We start from the raw sequence: 19358 nt of genomic DNA, 5'->3' as shown, positions 1-19358 counted from the left end.
GCGATGCGATACGGAAAAGGAGTACAGCAGCTGTGTTCTCCATCTCTCTCAGTCTCTCGAGAATGCTATTGGGTGGGTGAGCAAGATAGCTAATGTCGTTCTAATCAATCAATTGCTTCACCGTGCATACGTGTCACGTTCGCCTAAGCATTACATGCCTTGCGCGAGCTGCTGCACAAAGTATGTCATGTTCGCGATAGCTTGCATGGGCTTGCCCAGCCGTTGGTTGGTGCATTAGTAGAGGGAGGCGATGGCGTGCAGCTGTGTGCTTTACCCCGCTTGGGAACTGCAAGGGAGGGAGAGCTACCACGAGCTACCTACCCCGCGTGCTGCTATGGTTTGCTCTGCGCAAAGTCGCAAGTGGCTTGACTTGGGTATGCATGCTATTTGATCACCAGCTGTCGTTCTTATCGGTGTTGTTTCGACGGAATGTAAGGCGGGTGACTAGCGGCAATTGGAAAGCCGTGAATCTTTCCGACGTACTAGCGACGCGTAGTACTTCGAGTGAAGTTTATTGCACATGTGTGATTGGGAGGAATAGAGGAAGCAGAAGAAGTTAGTTCGCATCGAGGAGAAGTTCACAGCAATGTTGGCAACTGGGGTATTAATTTGAGACAATGAAATTATGCTTCTTGGTATACATGAGAAGACTAGCAAGCCAGTGATGAAAAATTAACCTTGCTTTAGGTGGGTTCATCAATCCCGTACAAATATCCAAATACACATCGCGTCATGTTTGAGTAGCGACCCTAATCTAATCGTCATCCTCCTCCTCAACGGCACGGGGAGCAAGGACGTAACGGGTTGTGCCGTGCTTGTCCTTGCCGTGCTCGAGGGACAGCTTGCTGAGGGCAGCAATCATGTTCTCAATGGCAGGGTTCTTGCGGCTGCGGTCCTTGCGACCGAGGGTGTCGAGCCATTCGATTTGGTTGAGCATGTAGTAGACAATGGCGATGATGATGGTGACACCAATAGAGTAGGCCCAGACGACAACGACGGTGACAATGTCGACCCATCCGTCGTCACGGAACCTGCTGTTGATGGTGGGAGGGTTGGTTTGGTAAGGAGCACCGGACATCCAGCCGAAGAGGGTGAAGATGGTCGCGAGAGCGTCGACACCGAGAATAGCGACAATCAACTGGAATGAGGGGAAGGTCTTGCCACCACGGGTAACAAAGATCAACCAGTTCTCAGTAAGAGCAACCTCGAGGAACAGAATGGGCTGGATAGCACCGAAGTTCTGGATGATACCTCCGCTGGGGATGAAGAGAGTACCACGGACGACCCAGGTGCCGAGAGCGAGGAGAAGACCGAGGATGACGGAGATGAACCAGATCTTAGGCAGTTGCCATTCGACAGGACGTTGCTCGGAGTGGGCATTGTCGTAGGCGACAGCGACGGTGGCCAAATCGGCGAAGAGAGCAAGGAAGACGATGAGCTCAGCGCGGATGGTCTCGTTGAGGATGATCATGGAGGTGACGAGGTAGACTTCCAAGTGCAGGCAGAGAGCGATACGGTACTGGATGTAGGCCTTCATACGCTGGAAAATCTGGCGAGAAGTCTTGATAGCCAAAACGATAGTGGAGAGACCGGGGGCAAGGAAGACGATATCAGCGGCAGCCTGGGCAGCCTCGGTGGAACCCTCGACGGCAATACCACAGTCAGACTTCTTAAGAGAAGGAGCGTCGTTGACACCGTCACCAGTCATGGCAGTCAAGTGACCACGCTGTTGAAGCATCTCGACGACCTGGTACTTGTGCTCAGGGAAGACTTCAGCGAAACCGTCGGCGCGCTCGACGAGGTCGTGCTGGGTAGTACCAGTGAGACCACCGCCGATGAGCTTGGAAGAGTTGTAAACCTTGGTACCGAGAGCAAGCATCTTGCAGGTCTCCTTGGCGATGGCAATAGCGTCACCAGTCAACATCTTGACGGGAACACCGAGCTGCTGAGCCTCAATGATGGTCTGGGCGGTATCCTCACGAGGGGGGTCGAACATGGACAAGAGACCGAGAAGGATCCAGTCACCGTCGTTCTTCTGGTAAGCGACACCGAGAGATCGGAAACCACGGCGAGCGAACTCAGCGGCCTTCTCCTTGTAGAGGGTAGCGGTAACCTCATCGCAGTTGGCAAGGTTGACAATGGCCTTGGGGGCACCCTTGGCGCAGACATACTTGTCGCCGCCCATGTGGCAGACGGCAGTGATACGCTTAGAGACGGGGTCGAAGGGAGTGAACTTCTCAGTCTTCCAGCCCATGTTGAGGATCTCGCGGGCCTTGGGGTAGCGACGGATGGTAAGAATGGTAACCTTGTCAATGGGGTCGAGCGACTTGAGGTTGTGGGAAGAGGCAAGAGCAGCGACAGCCATCATCCAGTTAACGTCCTGGCCTTCAGCGACATAGGGCTCACGGAGAGAGAGCTGGTTAGCGGTGAGAGTACCGGTCTTGTCGGAGCAGAGAACATCGACACCGGCGAGCGACTCGATAGCGGTAAGCTTCTGGACGATAGCCTTCTGCTCAGCGAGGTAGGCAGCACCGACAGCGAGGGTGGTGGTGGTGACGACGGGAAGACCGACGGGGACACCGACGATGAACATGATGAGAGCGTAGTGGAGAAGGGTGACGGACTTGTCGGTTCCCTCACGGGCCTTAGAAATGGGAATGTGACGGAAGAAACCACCAATCCAGGCGAGCAGGATGAAGAACATGACGAGGACGAGAAGCGCCGTTCCGATGGAGTTCATGATAGCCTTGAAGTGACCCTGATCCTGAGCGCCCTGGACGAGGGTAGCAGTGCGACCGACGAAAGAGTGCTTAGCAGTGGTGATGACGATACCGTAGGCCTTGCCGCGCTTGCAACCAGTGGTGTAGTAGGCGACCTCTCCCATGTACTTGTCGACAGCGAGGGACTCTCCGGTGATGGACGATTGATCGCAAGCAACGAGAGGGTGGCCCTGGGTGATAGGGTTCTCCTCGTCGAACTTCTCCTCATCAACGTCTTCATCCTTCTCATCCTCAGGGTCAGCGTCGTGGAACTTGTCCTCAGCCTTGAGCTTCATGTACAAGTCGAAGTCCTCAGGGTGGTCGTAGCCGCAGATAAGACGGGCGTCACCGGGGACGGACTGGCCCTCCTCGATAACGACGATGTCACCGGGAACAAGCTCGCGGGCGAGAATGGTCTGTTGCTGGTTGTCACGAACGACGGTGGCCTTCATGGCGATATCACCCTTGAGCGAAGCGACGACATCGGCGGCCTGCTTCTCCTGGTACCAACCGACGATGGCGTTGAGCAACAAGATACCGCAGATGACACCGAAATCGACCCAATCCTGGAGACCAGCGGCGAGAAGAGCAGCGAGCTCCATGACTATGATGCGTTAGTTTTGCGCTAGGCGAAATTGTGCAGGGATGCTTACCGTATAGAATGGGACCAGTGAAGTAACCGATGAATTGCTTGAGAAGGTTGGTCTTCTCGGAAGAGATTTCGTTGAAACCATAACGCTTGCGACGCTGCTCGACATCGGCGGAGGTGAGACCAGTGCGAAGCTCAGTGTTGAGGTCTGCGATACAATATTAGCAAATTTGTTTCCTCATCGTGTTGCTCATCTCGCATGCTGCAGAAGCGGGTAGTTTGGTGGAGCCGGTCTGCATGATTGGCTCCACCAAAGAGGCCGCTATCGCGTCGCTAGCAGGGAGCAGCTTGAGCGCGGACCAGGCCCGCGCCAGCCACCAAATGTCGGCCCTCGAGCTCAACAAAGGATGAATTGGCGAGGCAGATGACGCGCCGCGGCGCAACGCTGCAAGCGGATGCTATGAGGGAGAGGATGGTAAAACTTACAGTCGTCAGGGACAGCGCCGGCGTCCTGAACTGGATTGGCGGCGGTGGGAGAGCCCGACTTCCAGAACTGCCACCAGGCCTTCTTCTTCTGGGTCTGCTCGGCGTGCGGGTTGGTTCGAGTGTCGCGGTAGAAGAGGATGTACTTCTGGAGCGCCGTGTACTCGTCCATGCCTTCGAACTCGGTCATGGAGACAATGGACTTTTGCCGCTCAGCGGCGCTGGAGGCGCGTGGGCGCTCAACATCGTCGTTGGGCGCCATCTTGTCGAATTAAGGAATGCTGTTGCTCGTATGTATTATTATATCCGGTAACTCTAGGCACAGAGAAGGCTTTCCGAGGCGACTTGACGGTGAGGTTGAATGTCAGGTCGAATGTGCTGTGCAAATGGGTAACTGCAAGCAGGGCCTTCTCTGTGAAGAAAGTGCAGTGGGAGCGGGAGAGGCTCTGGTTAAGTAGCGCGGCAGAAACTCACCCACGTATCAACCCAGGGAAAAACTCAGCAAGGACCGACCTTTGGCCGCTATGAGGGATTTATGATTGTCATAAAGCTAACCGCGGATGGAGCTTAGCTCGAGCCGAGAGTCCCGGGGGTGAATTTGTTGTGAGGGGCCCGTGCGCCAGCCGCTACATCATCGGCGCGCGACATGGCGCAGAGATTGGCCGTCGCAGTGCCCGGCCGAGCGTGATGCGCTGATGACGGAGTGCTTACTACGGCTGCTACTACGGTTGCTGTCTGCGCAGACTTTGGTACCTCGACGGGCACCACACGACATCAATTGGGATGTCAGCAGCCGGCGTCGCGATTCGCAGCGCGGTTCATTGCTTCTCCACCAGCGGCAGCAGAGATTAAGCTGGAGATAGCGCGACAGTCCGCGACAAGCGTGCAGCGCTGCAGGGATCAGCTCCCATGACGTTTGGCAAGAGCGACCGGCAAACAGCTCCTCCACGCACCTTGCTCACTCCGGACGCACCAAGCTTCAGCACTCATACACAGGAAAGCTTGAGTGCTTGGCGCCCATCTCAGCCAGAGTGCGAGGCATTTTCCCCCCGTACGAGAGAGCCGCGTATCCAGACTGCCCTCCCCACGCTGCCTGCGCGACTTTCCGGCCTTTGCATTTGCACAATTTTCTTCTAGCGGCCTTCCAGACCCACGAACCAAGATATGCCACTTATCCCAACTCCCTCAACTGCAGCCGCCGCGCCATAATATCCGACTCCCCCCATGCAGCGCGCGCGACCAGCATGCCCAGATGAAGCAATTGTTTTCTGCCCCCCGCGTAATCGACCGCCGCCGCTTCTGCACAAAGGACCGCACTCCATGATTAAGCACGTGCCAAGCAGCTAAGGGGCGTCTCGGGGCCTGCCTCGAATCAGCCTTAGTTGTCCACCACCCGACCATATCGGCCGAATCAGAGGCCCCCGAACGCCCAGCGTCGCCTGGCCAACGGCTCCCAATTACCACCCATGTTATGGTCATACAATACATGCTATCTGCGACTCCACACGTCCCATGGCGCCGTTGCGATGCTACGCAGACACGACGGGTGCGCAGGGTCCTGTCTGTTGAATATGGATCGCGACCGAGATAACTTGGCTGTCGTGAGGCTGCAGGCATGGATGCGCCAACGCGCCCCAGTTCTTTCCAGACCGAGGAAGGCCTTCCCAACAGGGAAGCCGCGTCGACGCGCCACGTGACGTCCTGCCTGTGGCTCGCTCTCGCCTCCCTTGGCTGCGCGACTGCCGATGCTTCGCCGGTACACCAGTGAGCCTCACCGCATCCGCCTCAGCCTCCAGAACGAGTGCGGGAATAATCATCGCACCCACAAATATCACCCTCCGTCGCCGCTGCCGACACCAACCTCTCCATGTCTGCCCCGAGCCCTGAATCGCCAACCCCCACCGCCAATACCGCTGTCGGTCCGCGACCGTCACGCGCATTGCAACGACATGCCCGTGTCATGTCGCCTGAAGTCTTACCGGTTGAGATATGGCACATTATCATCATGTATATAGACGATCAGTGTTTCGCCTGGTTCGTGCTGCGCCAGATATCTCCCTTTCTGGCTCATGTCACGGAAGATGTCTTCGCGCGATACGTCTCGCGTACCTGCAGTCTTCGCTTCGCTGGACAGACGCTATGGAGCTTGCTGTAAGCCGCGTTTCACCCTGCGCTGCTCGGGAAACTTTCACTCACCATGCCAGTCCTCCTGATCTTCGTTGTGATACACAATCCCCAAATCACACCCTCCGCGTGCAATTGCCGTCGTTTCGCTTCCAGCCCTCGTCTTTTGTCCCCGCTAGCTCCAAGGCCAGACTTGTTCTGAAACTATCTTCACCGGCAGCTGTGAACGACACGCCATCCTTGCGCCAGCCATATGCAGGGACGGTAGACCTGACGAGCCGCCTCACTCAGGTTTTCTTCCATCCCGGCGCTGTCGCAGACGCCGAACGCAACCGTTTGCTCAACCAAGCCCACTTTGTGCTTTTTAATGACCAATTAAAGAGCGTACGCCTCCCTTCACCAGCCATCGATGTTACTGCCCAGGAGCTATCGCTTGACTGGCGTCAGCTCTGCGAGACCTTGATGCGCGACCAGTTCAAGTGTCGTTTTGGCTCCGGTGCGTCGGTCCCCTGGTGGAGAGAGTTTCCGTGACCGGTCCTGTATCACATACCAAGAGCCTGCAGCTTCACCACCGTCACGAGGCCATAACATGTTCTCCCGTCTCGGCAAGCGCACAAGTAATCTATGCTCGTTGCACCCCCAGATGGGTTTGATGGCCCGCCAAGTGGCAGATCAATTTTGCGTCAGCAACGGATCTGTGTAGATCGCCCTTGGCACTGGGAACACACACCTCCGACGATCCAATGTGTCCGCCGTGCGCCTCTCCTCCTTCTCCGCCTGGGCATATTCCTTCATGCCCGGGTCATTATCGTTCATCATCCGCACCTTACTTTAGACAAAGTATGCCCAGCTTCTCCAAGTGTTGCACATGGCTGCGGCATTTCTGACATTGCCTTGGCCTCCCTAGCGGGACTATCCGAGCCGCGGACGTCCAAATTGGTCTCCCACGATGTGATGCAGCTCAACCTCAATATCGTTCTTGATGAACACATACAATCGTCGAATTTGTCTACTATCCTTTATGATAGCCTGCACGTGGTCGCCTCAACGTCGTCTTGGTATCAACGCGAGCCACTACCAGCAAATTTCCATGACTAGTAGTGCAGCTACCCCATAGTATACACAACCCACCTCCGTGGGGTAGCCAAGCGTTCAGTAGTACGTGTGTTCTTCTCCTCTCCCAACAGTGTGTCAGCAGATTGCACGTCTTTGTCCTCCGCTGCCAAATAGCTCTGTGCGGATACCAGCCTCGGCGGAGACCGTGTACCACACAACATATATCTCCTGTCTGTGCAACCTCTTGGCCACTTTGTCTTGTTGCTTTTCTTAATTGGACTACATCATGTGTTACTTTGCGCTACTCGACCCTCCATCCCTTTATACTCTTGCATGTGTTAAATTTCATTTGCGCCAAGTATGTAATCTTCCACTGTGTGATTCTGTGTTGTCACTGACGAACTTGGCTCAACATTAAACTATTGAGTGCTTGCTGTCTTCAGTAAAGGAACGCATGGAAAAATAGGGGTTCCGACTTGGCTCTACCACGAGTGTGGCTTCTAGGACACGATCATGTGTCAAGCATAAGCATTGTGCCGTCTTATCTGCTGTGTATGCTAATCATTCCCGATGTACTAGGTCAACCTCTTAACGGTGGGATGATAGAGAAGTTCATATTGCAATGTAATCATGTAACGTGTCTCTTCGATTTGTCGGTGAAATATGCATATATTGCGTTGTGCTGTGCTATGCCATACTGTGGAAATACTACCCTCACAACATACTTTGTATCAATACTCTAACAAATCCAATGCCCATGGAGATGGCATTTAAAAAATAGTTGATATTGGAATTTTCCTAAGCGTGATGTGTCGGGTTATTTGTGTTGGTGGATGTTGTTAGCGGGTGGTGAAGTTGGTCACCCCACTCGAACCACAATTTACTTTGCATCAGCAAATAGAACAAAAATTCACCACACCACCAATCTTGTCCAAAATACATTCAAACGCTGGGAAATGAATGATTAAGCCGTAAAAACTGGGTTACCGACGTTTCCGAGAGGACCGATATCGCTGAACGCGGTAAAAATAGATAGGGCTGAAGTACACTTTGATGTCAGCAGCTACCAGGTGCATCCTGACTCGACGCAGAAAAGGTTCACAACGGCGTGGCAATACCACAATGTCAAAATGAAGTCCGCCCGGAAGATAAAGGTTATTAATATGGTTCAATGACATGGTGTCACTCCAAGCAAAATATACGTTACACCAATCTACCGCATCGCCACCTCACCTACACCACACCCGTCCTCATTGCCGCCATCGCACTCTTCATAGCGGTAACAACATGATTCGCAACAGGCGCGTGAGCGCTCTTTCGAAATAGAAAGATGTATCTCACCATCACACTCGTCTCATCGGTGATGACATGAATCCCGGTGGCAACACTGTTTCCATTCCCAACAACCTCGCACCCAAGTATAACACGCATATTAGTCAGCGCACTGTTCTTCCACGTCGAATTGATAGGTGCGTAACTAAACGACGTCGCAGGGTCTTCCGCCATATAGATACCCCTCCCGTACACGGCGCCCGTGCGTTGAAGAGTTGTGCCCGAGCAGACAATAAGGCCTTTAGCAAGTATAGCAGGAAGACGATCCAGCGACGTCCCATGAAACAACACTGTAGTCTGTGAAGAAGGATTCGGCAGTCTTGACATATACGCCGTTTCTAGCGCCGGACTCGCATTTGCCAGGACAAACTGATGCGTCCCTGTCGGCAGATTCTTGATCTTACACAGCCCGCTCGCCGTAGCGATGTAGCCACGATATTGCGTACAAGCCCACGAAATGAGCTTCTCGGCGTCGACGTGGTATTTGGAGAGTACGCTGGAGATGTGGACTGCGTCACGAATGATGGACAGTTTGGGGAGACTATCGAGGATGGTTTTGACGGTGCTGATAGGGTGGATGGGACAGTTAGGGAGGAGCTCGACTTTGTTGGCCATGGCAGCGCTATAGATGGAGCTGAGGAGCATGTCGACGGCGAAGATGTCGGTGCGGATTTCGGGGATGCGCACGTCGAGGGGGAGAGCGTACCTGTGTTGGTGGTGATTAGTGATGGTACTATTAACGCTTTCTGTTCGGTGATGACTTACCATAGCAGTTGACATGCGACAGCCCAACATGGTGTAGATCTCCGCAGTTGCGTGTTCTTCCTTTTGTGGCGTGAGCCGCAGGAGATGCATCTTTGTCCCATTTCTCCGATCATAGTTTGGACGATGCCGTACAGACCTCTTATGGACACGTTGCCCGTGCGAAGGTACCGATGGATATGCCTGTTCATCTGCCATACGAAAGCTGTTTGCTTGGAAGAACACACGTTTCCGTGTGGTGCATTGGAAGTTGCAACACAGATCCACGGGAAATGTTGATCAGTCTCTATATTCTTGTCACTGTCGTAGTGCACACAGAATGCGGGTGACTTGCTCCCATACCGATCGATGGTTAGCCGTACGAGAAGGTTGTTTGCGGTGCTAGGTACGCCCATGGCACTTCGTTGTAGTTCAGTGTAGGAAGCGAGTGTGAAGCTCATCTCAATCTTGTCATCATCGATCAGTTCGACTAGATCGATGATGCCGGAAGGCAGTTCATGTATTTCATCTTCCAGCAGATTGCTATCAGGTATACTGTACTCTTTGATCAGCAAGGCTGTCTGCAAGGGGTCTTTTGCCTTCAGTGTCCGCTTTAGCCCTTCGAGGCGTTCGGCTTCTCGCATGATCTCTGCTTCGATGCCATCCCAGAATTCTATTGCTTCGGAGAGCTTGCTTTTGGGGATAGCCGACTTGTATACTTCCAAGTCAAGTAGCCGAGCGAGATGTTCGATGACAGTTTTCGTCTCTGGTGCTACATCGTCGTTTTGGATCCAACCAGCGACCATGACCTCGGCGACAGCTGATGGGATGTCGTATCTTCGCTTGGCGATGATATGATGAGATTTTCTGGTCTTTGACTTCGAACAGTCTGGTTGTGGTGTGGTCTCATATCGTTTGGATGTACAGTCATAGTAAACATGATCTCTCTCGACCAGCCGAGAAAGACCAGCTTGCTCGTGAGTAGGAAGGCCGGGGATGTCCAAGAAACCACATTTCGCGTCCCATATCTCATTGCAAGCTTCTTTAGCCTCATATGGTGCGTCAAGTAGTTTAGCCAAACAGTCTATGACCTCGCGCATGTCTGATTTTCGACCGGATGTCCACATGACAACATTTTGCATGACCGTCTCGGCTAAATTTCCTTCCGCTTTCTGGAGATACGAAAGTATGGCGACATTCTCCTTCCTTCGCGATTCGTAACCATAGGATAAGATGCGACGTACTGCGAATGGACTGTCGGAAACTTCTTCAAGCTTCGTCAAGGTGCGGTCGAACTTTGCTACTTCTGATACCCAACCCAATAGCCCAGGTTGTAGCAAAGAAGGTAAGTCGTGCTTTTTGGTGTTGTCTGCAATGACGTCGGCGAAGAGAGCCTCCAGAGATTGCATGAAAGAAATCCATATCGTAGTATCCATGGTCTGGATCAAGTGGTCGACGATGGCAGTGCCCCGTCGTGCTTCTTGCTTCTCGTTTTGATTCAACCATCTTAGTAGAACCCCTCTCCAACACTTTGTGCAACCTTTTCGTATGACCAGAACGTTCGTCAAAGCAATTATGGCTTGCCATGAGTCGGTCTCCTGCACACGAACGATGCGCACCATGTCTCCGACAAAAGAAGAAGCTCGTCCCAGGCTGAGATCTACAGCGACCTCATAGATACATTCGCACTTGTGTTCAGCAGGATTTTTGATGTCTCTTGAAATCAATATCGCTAGCATGCGCATGTCATCACCATCCACTCCTTCTCCGGTATTCTCCCAGACTTCTAGGGTATCACGCAATATCTGCTCGGTAGGGTCGCAAGATACTTCGGCACTGAGCAGGTGATCGACACAGTGTTTCTCGATGATCACCTCAAGTGCGTGTCGTGACTTCTGATCTTTTTCTAATAAGAGGGACTTGGTCGAGGTATCAGGGTCGACCCAGACGAACGAATTCCTGGTTTGCAGTTTATTCAAATGTACATTCTGGGCGGCAACGTATATCTCCTTGATCGATGTCATCCGTTTAGCGCTCGGCCATGCGCTCATATCCGCTCGGATAGAAAGCTTTAGTCGCGGAAAAACATGTTCAGATGCTTTGACGGCCGTGCAAAATATGTGTAGCTCTAGTAGGAGACGCAACCAAGCCGAAGTCTTCATTTGAGCCCGTATGACAGATTGGCACTCGCGAAAGCATTCTTCAATTCCCTTGAATAGCCAATCTTGGAGGAAAACCTCGCGAAAAGTCGTCGCTTGCGGTGCGTCGAGGAGATGGAGGACTTGTTGAAGAGCGTGGACATGGAGTCCGCCGATTTGGTCCTTCTCGCACCATAGCTTGCGAATGAATGCATGATAGTCTTTCTCCGGTGTACATGTAATCTCTAACGAAGCGTCAAAAAGATCCAAGCTACTCTTGGTAATTGTTCCACCAATAGTCAACGCTCGGAACAGATTGAAGAGGCTTTCACTATGGGGCAGTGAAGTGAAGACTGTATCAAGCCCCTCCACGAGTCTTTCTAGGATGGTCGCTAAACATGCTTTTGTGTGCTCAGGAACTTCGATTATCAGGCCGCGGTAGTGTACCCAGTTCCGTTGTTCGCCATAGCCCGCTATTAACCCCTGACGTAAGGTATGCTTAGTACCCGTGATCATATCAGGTCCTTCCAGAGCCACAAGGTCGAGGATAGTCGACATATGGATGTTGTCTATTTTAGAGAGACGCGTGATGCGATTAACGTCTGGTGTCCACGAGGCCCACATTCTCCAGGCTGAGAAGTGGTGGCGATCGAAGATCGATTCTATGTTGATACACGGTGAATCCGAAGACGACGACAAGTCGAGTTCTGTCATCCAGTCTACTGCCTTCTTAGCTGCGACCCAATTACATGTCAACCGGAGGCCATTCAGTTGCTCCGCATAATCTTGTATAGCTCGTCGTAGGAGCACCGCGAAGTTGTGGAGATCGACGTCCATATTCTGGGTTTTGTGATCCTTCAAGGCTCGCTTCACGCCCTTCAGATAGTAACCGGCTGCGCTGGCGCCGGTGGTCACATATGGTAGGAGTGCGCGTGCCCATTCTGCTTGCAGACGTGTTGTCAAGGCAGGGTTGCCTTCATGCGCAGCTATCACGCTCTGTAGCCAACTTTCGAGGCCCCAATAGCTTCCACACATAACATTCGTTTCAGCTAGCAGTAACTGGTCCAGGCTCTGCGCCGACATAGCATGCGCTACGGAAGCTATAGCGACATCTCTCGCCGGATGTGTCTGAACCAACATCGAAAGCCTCCTATCCGCCTCTTCTTGACTGATCTTGCCTTTTTTCTTAAGGTAGGTATCGGTGTGATTGCGAATGAAGCCCCATGGGAATCGATGATGTGAGGGGTGCAGTTCCCCAGCAGTGGCCCCCACCTCCGCATACCATTCTTGACTGTGATCGGCCTTCTTGAAGAGCGTCGTGCTCTTCAATGGTATGGCTCTTTTGGCCCATGACATATGTGAGCGTTTGGTGGTATCCTGTTCGACTGCGGTAGGAAGCATGATGGCGGTGGCCATGTTTGTCCCACGTTTTTGAGTAATGACTCTACGTCAAGGGTGAGATGATAAGATGGATGCAGGCAGAACGGCTAGTTCGGATCGCGTTACGAACGGTCGGTATCAAGAGAATCGTGGGTATCGGTTACCGGCAATAAAATACGAGAACTTTCGAGCAGATTGTAGGGGTTGAATTTGGTACAATAGGAATTTGTACCAGAATCGCGGTTTCCTTGGAAGAGCACGACGATAGTGGGACCCAGAGTAGCATAGGTTTGGTAGTGTTCAAAAAGGTGCGGCTAATAGACCGGCGGCTGATGAGCGAGGAGGAACATCAAATCTTGAAAGCCCATAATGGATGTTACGGCAAAGATACATGGCTAGCCGGATATAGCTTACATGTGATGGGTGGCCTTTTACTGCGGAGACTGAGACTTTGGGCTGCGCACAAGGCTGAACAGTGTGGCTTATACCGAAAGCACATTCACCGGCTCCTAAACCGGCTAGTGCGGTAGCGACCCTGTAGGCTAACTATGGTACTAGACAGCGGTAAGCGAAGCGACGGAGATAGCAATTCAAAGTAAAGGATAGTCGACGAAAGATATCTGGCAAAGTTGATCGAGCGATCGGAGTATGAAAATGCCTTGTGAATTGTACGATCTAGGGGTCTTAGCCGCAAATCTGCCCGAGGGTAGCAAACATCGTTGCAACGACTTATGATCGACATGAACACTGATACCTCCGGAATGCGATGGATCGCTATTGCGAGATGCACAGAGAGTCCTGACTTACTTGAGCTCATGAAGCTGCTACTGACCATTACATAAGTGAACAGTTACCTTCGTCGGTGTCAGGAGCGACACCCCGGTTCTTTCGTAAATGCGCGGCGGCTTGCTGAATGAAGTCGCCTGTCTTGTGAAAACATACAAGGTTGCCTTTCGCATCCTTCACCGCCTCGCCAATAGACCAGTCATAAGACTGTCCGGTGTGAGAGTCTTTGGCAGGACACTTGAGACCTGCGATTGCCTTTTGCTCAAGATCTGGCACTGTTTCACATGAGCTGCTTGGTCGCCATCATGCTGAAGAATGACTTACGAGTTGCAATGTATAGCAGAAACTCGTCTACTGCTTTGCGACTGGGCAGCGTGTCGCTACTTTGATCTGCTAGCAATATCGCTGAGAGCTTCTCCATTTGTATGATTGTCTCCATCCGCACGCCCTTGGACATCTCACGCTGCTCGACTCGTAAAGCCGCAAGAGACTTGCCTGTTGGGTGTAGGAGAATCCCCTTGACATCTTTCGGAGTAAACATTTCTCTGCTAAGAGGATTGCGGAGTACACCGCCATTTGCCTGTATAGCCTGAACAAGTTCTAAGGTTGGCACAAAGTTAGTATGGGTCTCATCATAATTCGTACATGGAAATCACATACCATCCATTGACCACGCATAGTTGTCCTCGGTCACATAGAAGTCCTCTCTTGCGATGTCTTTGATCGCATCTCCAAGCATAGTCTCGTCATTGACGTAGTTCCTTTCGAGATGTTCATGTTCGACGTGCATGAAGCCAAGCTCGCAATGAAGTTTGAGCCCATCAGGAAGTGTCGAATCGATCGCGCTTCGGCGTTTGACCAGAGTATCACGAATGGTATCGATACTTGCGCCCGAGGGTGTGCCATATGGTGCGCGCACCCATTTGATCATGGCTTCCAGATCTGCAATGACCAGGTTCGTGGCCTCTTTTGGTTTGTCCCTGATGTTTCGCGCCACAGATCGAGCACTTACAGGTGGCCGCATTCCACTGTACACGGCCCCGTTACTTCCGTCCGCCATAAGATGGACTTTAGCGAGGTTCCTCGATTGGGGCAAACCGGCCTTCTTCTGGAGGGTCTGTAGACGCAGCAGATTCGCGAACACATATGTTGCTTTGGCACGTATGTCACGGTACCCAGTAGCCAGGTTTCGTTGTTCGTCATCTAGGTCATCTACTGATTCGCCTAAGATGAAGTCCGACCGTTTGGATCCACGTTTCGATATCGGTTTCGCCGTGAATCGATAGTCCTTCAAATTTTCGCCTTCGAATTGCGCAGAGGGTGCGTGGACTGAATTGACTGCCTTCTTCTCGGGCGCTGGAGGCTCTGCTGTCTTCTCGAGAATCTTCAAGAACCTGGCGACGTCTGGGTCTGTTGGAGCTAATCCCTGCAGCTTCTTGGCCTCATCTAATGCACCTTCCAGCCATTCATTGCCGACCGCGATATAATGTTCGATCAGCAACTTCCTGGCTTCTATGCCTGGTGGACCACGAGATATGCTTTCGTAAAGCTCTCCGATATAGATCATATCGGGGCCTCCTCCATATGCAGCAGCGCCTGATGTCGCGGCCATGACTGCTGAAGCGCCGACTGGATGAGGATATCGTGAATCTGAACGTCAATTGTGGGCTGAATGTGGGTGTCGTGGATGCCAGGCTGAACCCGACCAGGCTTGCTTGTAACAGGTCGAAACAATATGTTGGGTGGAATGCTTGTAATGAGCTGTGCCCTGCTGATCAGTGGATTTGGTTAGTTGCATGGAGAGATCAAAAGCTGGAAGCCACAAGGCTGAGCCTGAGCGGAATACGGCCCCCACTGCATGTGGTGACCGGTGATTGTCAAAGGCAGCGCTCGAGGTTGGCTGGCACTGCAGGTACCCCAGTGGCTTAGCGCGACGCTAGCGCCCGCTACCCGCGACACTGCCTCGTGAATGCGGGTGAGATGATTAAGCCAAGGAAATATATTTTTAAATCTTTGTATTCAAGATAAGACCAGCGATGCAGTAGTCTCGCAATTCTACGATCCAAATCTACATTCAAATCTAGGGTATCAAGCTCTCCTAGGTCTAATCACATCGACCCCATATCAGTACAGCAAATCCGCGAACTCTCCTAAAACTCCTTCCTTTCCGCCATCGAAGAAGTCATGCATGCCGTCCATAGCCGCAAAGTGCTCAGCGACTTTCAAGCCCCTTAGTCGCTCTGCCTCGATAACGTCCCAGTTCCAATCCTTCGCCTCTACAGCCTTGGGCAGGATATCGCCATTCGACGGGTGTTCTTCGGTCACTGCTTCTTGGTAGACCCAGCCTTCTGGCTTTGCGGGCACCATTTCGGCATCGACCAGCACATGTTCCGGTGGCACCGTGATCCTGCCTCGCTTGACGACATACTTTGCAATCGCAGTGGCATATATCGCGCTCTTGAGCTTCTCTGCATCAACGTCCTTGGCTAGTTTGGACTTCTTCCAAGGCTGCAGTGTCCAGCTCTCTGGTTGTGCCATGCCAGGCTTGACCATGTGTGTAACAAGATAGAACCACTTCTTGTCCCAACAGAGAAGTCTTGTCCACATCTCGTACTTCTTGTATGGAAGGATCTCCTTCTTGAACAGACAGCTTATGCCTCCCAGCGCAATGTAATGCTTGCCCCGTGTGCCCTCAGTTGCCCCTACTGCCCCTGCTACAGCGCTCTTCTTGGCGCCACCTAGACGACTATTCTTTCTTATACCGTTGCGAATGATCGCAGTGAAGAGGTGTGTACGGGATATGTCCATGTCGCTAAAGTATGTGCTGTTGGACTTGTGCATGTTGTAATCTGTCTCGAGGAACGTGGTACGCGTCGAGGTTATGATCGGTTGGAAGAGCGCATGCGGAGGGATCGGGGTCGGTTGGAAATACAATTGATAGAACAGGGCGCGGATGAAGCGTAGCTATGAATATCGTCAGCTCGAAGTCGCGTATCCTGTCGCTCTGCCAAATACGTACATGCCAGACAAATGGCAGATTCTTGAGATTTGCCAATGCAAGAAGTATCGCAGCTATCCTCCATAGACCACCAGGCGCGTTGTAGCCTGTCCATTTGGCCAGCGTAGCCATCAGGTTGCCTCTCATAGTAGGTTGCGACACGAGTGCTGCCATTGACGCGCCCGCAACGACGATACTAGCCGTCTGCGCCATTGTGACCATACCAGAAGATGGCTATCAGTCTATTGAGCGACAGCAAGGGATGGACACGTTATTATACAATCAGCGTCAGCATACGACGCTCTGCCCCTTCGCGAAGGTTCAGGTGCCCTTCCTAATCGCGAGCCGAGGCACGGAATGTTCCGCACTTGAGAACATGTGGATAGCTGCGCAGATCCGCATCCTCGATTCGCAACTTTGACCTACTTGAGGATACTCACCACATCGCCGGTATAGCTCAGCGAGTTAAACTTTGTCTTCTCAGCGACATGTGTCGAGAATGTACAGCGCATTTGACCGAGCCCAAGCCGTCATTACCGCTTTTGGGACTACATCCAGGCAGCTCTCCTGCGTACAAGTCTTGAGATATCACCATGAACATCACAAATTCCATCTTGCCAACAATCATCAGCTTTGACGGTTTTGTGTGTTGATTATTGGTAGTAGAGGTGCGCGATGCATGCACCCCGATCAAGAACATGTGGCTGCGGGTCAGCCTCCATGCAGCAACAAGCGCGCTTTCCTACGGGCTTCCGATCCAGCCATTAATCCCCCCCTAAGATTCCTACATGCGCATCTCTGCTTCAAGACACTGTTCAATTTCTGCCGACTAATCGCTGTGCGGTGGCTTCACTTCTGTTCCAATTTCAATCACGAATACACAGCACGCTTGAAGGCGACTCAGCCTCGGCATTGTGGGCGACGTCTAAGCTACCTAGGTATGCGACTGCTCAACGTCAACACACGACAGCTGGAGGAGTTCTTCGGTGATGCTATTCCTCCGTATGCAATCCTATCGCATACCTGGGGAAATGAAGAAGTTATACTACAAGACTTGTCAAGAGAAGGGCACCAACAGAAGCAAGGCTACGCCAAGATAGAAGGATGTTGTCAGCAGGCGATCAAGGACGGGTTAGCCTGGGTATGGGTCGACACGTGCTGTATTGATAAAACAAGCAGCGCGGAGCTTTCAGAAGCCATAAACTCCATGTATCGCTGGTATGAACACTCCAAGGTGTGCTATGCCTACTTGCAGGATGTGCCATCCGGATCAGATGTCTACGAGAACGACTCTGCCTTTCGTAAGAGCCGATGGTTTACTAGAGGATGGACCTTGCAGGAACTTATTGCTCCAGGAATGGTCCTGTTTTACGACACCAATTGGATGTTGATCTCGCCTATGCATCCAGTTGACGAGGAGTGGATTCATCTCCTCAGCGTTATTACAGCAATTGACGAAAAGTACTTGCAGTCCAGGGTATCTCTTCGCTCTGCATCAGCGGCATGTAAATTCTCATGGATGGCGGGACGTAGTACGACCCGGGTAGAGGATGAGGCATATTGTCTACTGGGTCTGCTGGATATCAACATGCCATTACTGTACGGAGAGGGATACAAAGCTTTTTTCCGGCTTCAGGAGGCTGTCTTAAGCGGTTCGGATGACATAAGTTTGCTGGGTTGGGGATACAAGCTTCCCTGTGTGCAAGGCACGCTTCTGGCAAAGTCACCAGCAGCATTCTCTAGGTATCCCAATCGAACCATCTTTCGCCAACGGCGGGCACCGAGAACACATTCTACCATGACAGGGCATGGCCTACACATCGAGCTTCTCATGTTTCTGATCGATGCTCGAGAAAAGATTTGGGTGAGCATCACAGAAACTATGATGGATGAAGACTACCACTTTTTACACATGGGCATTGTACTCAAACAATACAAAGAAGATCTGTTTGTGAGAGCCAGCGGTTGCGCGCCCATTCTGGTTTCCGAAAGAAGCTTCAGTGAGCGCTTAGCTCGGCCTGGCAAAAGGAAACAAATATACGTCGCGCATCACGACTGGAAAGTCCACTACTCCCGGTCACACGATATTAACGCCCCAAAAAGTCTCTTATTGGGTTTCGGACTCAGCCCAAGAAGTCGCTTGAACATGAATCATTACGTCAGGAACAAAGTGTATGTCCCATTCACCCGCGAAACGGGATACTGGTTTTCAGACTCGTGGCCGCCGGTTATGGTCTGTTTTCCCGACGGCCGTAAGGAGCTCGCACTCATGTGCTCTGGGCCGCACAGCACTGTATTCTACATGATGTTTTCCAACGATGAGCACGCCAGGTTCGTCGTAAGACTTACTCTTCGATGGGGAAAAGCCTTGGCAGTACCAGTGGAAACAGTGTTCTGTAGTCTTAACGACCGTCATGTCGCTACAGCTTTGGAGCATTGTTGTGGAGAGAAGATCGGTTCAAGCGTTCCGCAATTCGCCAAAGACATGCATTGGAGCCCCTACTTGCCGTTGAAAAATGTGAATACCAGCGAGGACGGTTGCTTGTATATGACAAACCACACCGAGAAGGAATTCAAAGAGAACGTGTCTACCTTGGTGTGGAGAAAAGGTCCTTACTCGGAAGAAGGGTCGATATCGGATTCGCAAACCGGAGGCTCGTAGGAGAAGTACATGAGAACGAAGATGAGTTTGCATGAATTACCGCAACATACCGATGAGATAATGCGAATCAATAAGCGCATCACATCCTTCTCAAAAAATCCACATGAGGAGTTGTGTTAATTTATGTATATTCCTACTACATATGCAACAGCACACCCATAACAAAAAAAAAGAAAAGAGCAAATGGGTATATAGATAAGGGCCGATTCGGCCCAATGCCTGCCAGCATGTACAAAACGCCTTTTTGTTCCAATATGCCGGTCGTCATTAACACAATTCCGCAATTGCGAGCCCCAGGCTCCTTCTATCA

General features: G+C 51.9%; 6 protein-coding genes across 6 annotated transcripts; 2 read left to right on the top strand and 4 right to left on the bottom strand.

The window, feature by feature from the left end:
* Nucleotides 1-604: 604 nt before the first annotated feature.
* On the bottom strand, nucleotides 605-4333 carry BKA58DRAFT_386190 (uncharacterized protein). Its single transcript, XM_046170436.1, has 3 exons — nucleotides 3835-4333; nucleotides 3413-3556; nucleotides 605-3363 (listed from the first exon to the last, which is right to left on the bottom strand). Exons 1-3 carry the CDS (start codon nucleotides 4091-4093, stop codon nucleotides 755-757), a joined length of 3012 nt encoding a protein of 1003 aa, XP_046023937.1. The 5' UTR covers nucleotides 4094-4333; the 3' UTR covers nucleotides 605-754.
* Nucleotides 4334-5573: 1240 nt separating this feature from the next.
* Nucleotides 5574-6592, top strand: BKA58DRAFT_187498 (uncharacterized protein). Its single transcript, XM_046165520.1, has 2 exons — nucleotides 5574-5982; nucleotides 6036-6592. Exons 1-2 carry the CDS (start codon nucleotides 5699-5701, stop codon nucleotides 6484-6486), a joined length of 735 nt encoding a protein of 244 aa, XP_046023936.1. The 5' UTR covers nucleotides 5574-5698; the 3' UTR covers nucleotides 6487-6592.
* A 1339-nt stretch (nucleotides 6593-7931) lies between these two features.
* Nucleotides 7932-12961, bottom strand: BKA58DRAFT_421412 (uncharacterized protein). The gene is made up of 2 exons (XM_046172779.1): nucleotides 9109-12961; nucleotides 7932-9049 (listed from the first exon to the last, which is right to left on the bottom strand). Exons 1-2 carry the CDS (start codon nucleotides 12636-12638, stop codon nucleotides 8245-8247), a joined length of 4335 nt encoding a protein of 1444 aa, XP_046023935.1. The 5' UTR covers nucleotides 12639-12961; the 3' UTR covers nucleotides 7932-8244.
* Nucleotides 12962-13252: 291 nt separating this feature from the next.
* On the bottom strand, nucleotides 13253-15176 carry BKA58DRAFT_429893 (uncharacterized protein). Its single transcript, XM_046173052.1, has 3 exons — nucleotides 14049-15176; nucleotides 13713-13988; nucleotides 13253-13663 (listed from the first exon to the last, which is right to left on the bottom strand). The coding sequence occupies exons 1-3, from the start codon at nucleotides 14998-15000 to the stop codon at nucleotides 13437-13439; spliced, it is 1455 nt and encodes a 484-aa protein (XP_046023934.1). The 5' UTR covers nucleotides 15001-15176; the 3' UTR covers nucleotides 13253-13436.
* Nucleotides 15177-15395: 219 nt separating this feature from the next.
* Nucleotides 15396-16679, bottom strand: BKA58DRAFT_429892 (uncharacterized protein). Its single transcript, XM_046173051.1, has 2 exons — nucleotides 16408-16679; nucleotides 15396-16352 (listed from the first exon to the last, which is right to left on the bottom strand). The coding sequence occupies exons 1-2, from the start codon at nucleotides 16606-16608 to the stop codon at nucleotides 15513-15515; spliced, it is 1041 nt and encodes a 346-aa protein (XP_046023933.1). The 5' UTR covers nucleotides 16609-16679; the 3' UTR covers nucleotides 15396-15512.
* Nucleotides 16680-17326: 647 nt separating this feature from the next.
* BKA58DRAFT_411982 (heterokaryon incompatibility protein-domain-containing protein) lies at nucleotides 17327-18341 on the top strand (the record flags this gene model as incomplete). Its single annotated transcript, XM_046172329.1, has 2 exons — nucleotides 17327-18250; nucleotides 18282-18341. 2 exons carry the CDS (start codon nucleotides 17327-17329, stop codon nucleotides 18339-18341), a joined length of 984 nt encoding a protein of 327 aa, XP_046023932.1.
* Between the last annotated feature and the right edge of the window lie 1017 nt (nucleotides 18342-19358).

Source organism: Alternaria rosae (assembly GCF_020736505.1).
Source record: "Alternaria rosae strain MPI-PUGE-AT-0040 chromosome Unknown BKA58scaffold_6, whole genome shotgun sequence".
NCBI classification, from domain to species: Eukaryota; Fungi; Ascomycota; class Dothideomycetes; order Pleosporales; family Pleosporaceae; genus Alternaria; species Alternaria rosae.
This window is presented reverse-complemented; position numbering and strand designations above follow the sequence as displayed.